The sequence below is a fragment of the Stegastes partitus genome, unplaced genomic scaffold, assembly GCF_000690725.1.
Source record: "Stegastes partitus isolate 25-593 unplaced genomic scaffold, Stegastes_partitus-1.0.2 Scaffold230, whole genome shotgun sequence".
In the NCBI taxonomy this organism is placed as follows: Eukaryota; Metazoa; Chordata; class Actinopteri; family Pomacentridae; genus Stegastes; species Stegastes partitus.
Genome location: NW_007577961.1, coordinates 150,789 through 155,090, shown reverse-complemented (window position 1 = coordinate 155,090; position 4,302 = coordinate 150,789). Strand labels below are relative to the sequence as shown.

At 45.5% G+C, this 4,302-nt stretch overlaps 1 protein-coding gene across 1 annotated transcript; it reads left to right on the top strand.

The window, feature by feature from the left end:
• On the top strand, positions 1 to 3,329 carry dusp1 (dual specificity phosphatase 1). Its single transcript, XM_008281330.1, has 4 exons — positions 1 to 640; positions 864 to 1,009; positions 1,138 to 1,357; positions 2,033 to 3,329. The coding sequence occupies exons 1-4, from the start codon at positions 232 to 234 to the stop codon at positions 2,386 to 2,388; spliced, it is 1,131 nt and encodes a 376-aa protein (XP_008279552.1). The 5' UTR covers positions 1 to 231; the 3' UTR covers positions 2,389 to 3,329.
• The last annotated feature ends 973 nt before the right edge of the window (positions 3,330 to 4,302 follow it).

The window sequence follows — 4,302 nt, the reverse complement described above, 5'->3', positions numbered from 1 at the left end:
TCACAGACAGAAGCTACCGACTGTAAACTTCAACTTATCCGACTAAAGGACAACTACCGGATACATTACACGACAGGACAAGTCCAGTTTAGATAGTCTTAAAACTTTTTTTTTGTTCTTTCCTAACTGTTTTTTTTTCTTCTTCTTTTTGGTTTGTTTGTTTTTTAAAACAAGCTAACCGGAACAAAGGACTCGACGTTACTTCGCGGGAGACTTGTGTTTTCCAGCTTTATGTATTTGGATTTAACCTTTCTATCCCGCCGCACTACTATGGTCATAATGGAGGTTCCCACCATCAACTCTGAGTCCCTCTGTGGCCTGCTGGAGGGCGACGTCCCGGGCTGCCTGGTGCTGGACTGCCGCTCCTTCCTGTCCTTCAACTCTTCCCACATATCGGGCTCCACCAACGTCCGCTTTAGCACCATAGTCCGCCGGAGAGCCCGGGGCGGCCTGGGACTGGAGCACATAGTCCCCAACGAGGACACCAGGTCCCGCCTCCTGTCCGGGGACTACCAGTCCGTGGTGCTGCTCGACGACCGCAGTTTGGACTTAAGCCAGGTGAAGAAGGACGGGACTCTGATGCTCGCTGTTACAGCCCTGTGCCGCGACCCCTGTGGAGCCAGTGTTTTTATTCTCAAAGGTAAGAAAAAGTCCGCCGCACAATTGTTTCAGCGTATCCTAACAACGGGGCAACAAATGCGGATTACAGCTGTCACCATACCAGCTGGTGCTGGAGTATAAACAATGTTCCAAAATAGCCCCATGAGCAGTTGTCACCTTTTAGGAGACCCGTGTTTAAATGTAGATGTCTTTGTGGTGTCCAGTTATCTGACCTTGGTGTCTTTTTTTTAATCATTTTCCAGGCGGATTTGACACATTTTCCACAGAGTATCCAGAGATGTGCACCAAACCCTCCCCTCCACAGGGGCTCAGTTTGCCCCTGAGCTCCAGCCATCCTGGGAGTGCAGACCCAAACTGCAGTCCCTGCAATACACCTTTATATGACCAGGTGTGTATTTTATTTTTTTATTATTATTATTTTTAATGATCAAAGATGCACCACACAATGCACTCACATTGTGAATGCCTTCATTCTGTTTTGGAGTCAACTAACTGTTTTTGTTTTTCTGTGTGTAGGGGGGTCCTGTAGAGATCTTGCCTTTCCTGTACCTTGGCAGTGCCTACCATGCCTCCAGAAAAGACATGCTGGACATGCTGGGGATCACCGCCCTCATCAACGTCTCTGCCAACTGCCCCAACCACTTCGAGGACTCCTTCCTGTACAAGAGCATCCCCGTCGAGGACAACCACAAAGCCGATATCAGCTCCTGGTTCAACGAGGCAATCGAATTTATCGGTGAGCACCATTTTTACTCCCTCAACTGCTAAATGTGAGGGCCTGTCACAGCTGTTACCACTGAGCCCGGCAAGCAGCACAAACACCCAACCCCCCTCTTCCTTCACTCCACTCTTTGACTGTTGGATTTAAATTTTAAAAAGTTCCCTCCAAAACCGACCAGCTGGCTCGGCACAGGCTCCCCACTCCACCACAATGGTGGTTACATCATCGCCACCTCTCAGGCGTTAAAAAAAAAAAGGGATGCCCCTCTATTTAATGAATTGTGAGGCAGCAGCCCCAAACTAGTTTTGTAGTGGGAGGGTAGGCTGGCTGTGCCTCAATAGCTCCCTCCACACACCACTCTTTGTTCTGACCGAACAAAAGGCAATTTCTCCTCACTCACTGTCAGCCTTCCTCCCAGATCAATACCCCCAGCGGGGGTCTGTTCCCCTTCTTTGTCCATTCAGACTGCCTCCTTTGGGAATAAACCCCACTAGCTCACACCCTGCCCCGCTATTAACTGTGTTCCTGTGTCCTAATGAGCGCTGTTGAATTTAAAAAGAAACTGAAAGTGTTGCAAAGACTTTTGTTTGTGGTTTCCTGTGACAGGCAGAGCTTTAACCTCACCTCTATTTTTATCACCTCATAGATGTTTACAGGGTGCTAATTTTGCTCTCTCTTCTTTCCCCTCAGACTCAGTGAGAAATAAAGGAGGACGTGTGTTTGTGCACTGCCAAGCCGGCATCTCCCGCTCCGCCACCATTTGCCTTGCGTACCTCATGCGGACCAACCGCGTGAAGCTGGACGAGGCCTTTGAGTTTGTCAAGCAGCGCCGCAGCATCATCTCCCCCAACTTCAGCTTCATGGGTCAGCTCCTCCAGTTCGAGTCGCAGGTCCTGGCCTCGTCCACGTGCTCCTCAGAGGCAGGCAGTCCAGCTATTGGCAACAGCAGCACAGTATTCAATTTCCCCGTCTCCATCCCCGTACACACCTCCGCCGGCCAGCTCTCATTCCTCCACAGTCCCATCACCACCTCTCCCAGCTGCTGAGGAAGCTGTGGACAGCACAGACTTTGTTTGGACTTGTACTGCAGCTCCGAAGTGACTGCACAGAGCACTTCACAAAACACAGTCCCTATTATAATCCGTTTGTCCACTGATTGTGATGCTGGTATCACTGGACAGAATGGATACTGTTGTTTGGGGTCAGTTCGTTTGACCCTCCGATATGCTGGCCAAATCTGTTTTTGTTGGCCTCATTCATTTCAAAGGGAGATTTGATAACTACCATCAGGCAGTATTGATATTTAACCTCCTAAATGTGAAAGTCATCCACAGTTTTAATTCCAAATGACTTGGGAAATAGCTGCAAGATAGCTGGCTCAGAAATTATCTGAATATTCTTTATTCAAAGGACTGATTTTGTTTTGTTTTTTCATGAAGGCAACTGCTTTTGATAATCATAATCATTTTTAAGTAAGAAAAAAAATGGAGAGGGCTAACAGTTGTCTCAGGAATGTTGACTTATCCTCTCAAATGTCCATTGTTTTTGCTTTCTGCACTGGTCAAAGAAAGCAATGTTAAACATATTGCCCGGCATGGCATGGAAGTGACTCCTTAATTTGACGAACAATGAATGTATCCCCCTTTTTCTCAGAGTAGATGTGACAGAAATCTTCACGTTTTAGAGTTGAGTAGCTTGCCAATTCAAATGCAAAGAGCTGCGTTTCAAGACATCATGAAACCTTGACGATCCTGACACATTGGGGAAACCGACCACAAAATACCTCATGTTTCCGTACTGTGTACTGCAGCGCTGAGACGGACAGAACCCCAACAACTACTAAAACGGGGCCACGCTGTCCTCTCTGACTGCATTCTGACATATTTATTAACTTAAAGTAATATATTTCTTTATCATATCTATTTTTGCAAATGTTTGTTTAAATGTTGTTTTTATACGTCTGAATAAATCTCATTTGACTTTTGTACTCGGTTGCAAATCTTCTCTTTTTTTTCGTCTTTTACAGCTTCTATGATTTATCTGTTGGGCTGGTAGCCAACAATGCAGCTCATAAGACAGAAGTTTTGAAATACATGTTTTGTATAAACATGGACATGTCACAGCTCATGCAAATAATCTAACTTGAGTAAACTAATACAGAGAACAGATTTATTATACTAAACTGACAAAATATGAAGACAGTTTATAAGTGCATTGGATTATCCCTAATCCCTATGACGAACTTTCTTTCTTGTTGTGTAAATGTACTGTATATAGCCTGGAATACAAACATAAGGCTCAAACTAACCACTGATTACTGTCTTGTGTCATCATTTTGTCCAGAAAATGACAGAAAAAGTGGAAAAAACAGAAACAGGCTGGAAAGGTGTACAATCTTTATTTTTCTATCAAAAAAAAGTTGCTCATTACCTTTTTTGTTGTTGGATCAACTCATTGTTCCAGCTCTCAAAATAGTTATTTGACTTGAAAGTTTATTTGGATGCTTATGAAATAACATTTATAACTTACCCAAACAAAGTCAGAAACATCTTTGTCCCACCCTTCCCTGTTTTGTTCCATGCGATGGAATCCCATCCTATATCTGCATAAGGATTTTCACCATAATAAGAAGCATGATGTCATGGCGTCGGCCATTGTTTGGGCCACACTCCCTCTCTATGAACCCATGCGAGGCCGGGGCAACAGCAGGAGGCTTAAAGAATCGGCTAAGGAGCCCTCCCTCCGCGGCCACAATGGGAGCAGCTGCAAGGCGTTTGGGAAAAGTGTGACAACTAAAGAGCATTCAGGGCTCAGTCAAGCACCGGCCTTGTGTCCTCTGCCTCACACACCAGTGAGGAGGTGGGGAGGGGAGATGGCCGTGAAAGGGAAAGGAATATGTTTGGGTTGCAAATTAGCCAAAACATTGGCTGTGACCTGTGGTGGGGTGTGAGAAAAAAAAA

Excerpts from the sequence above, each read along its gene's own strand:
- dusp1 (XM_008281330.1), top strand. The coding sequence starts at position 232 with ATGTATTTGGATTTAACCTTTCTATCCCGCCGCACTACTATGGTCATA. Across the intron at positions 1,010-1,137 it reads ATACACCTTTATATGACCAG|GGGGGTCCTGTAGAGATCTT; the intron begins GTGTGTATTTTA and ends TTCTGTGTGTAG. Across the intron at positions 1,358-2,032 it reads CGAGGCAATCGAATTTATCG|ACTCAGTGAGAAATAAAGGA; the intron begins GTGAGCACCATT and ends CTTTCCCCTCAG.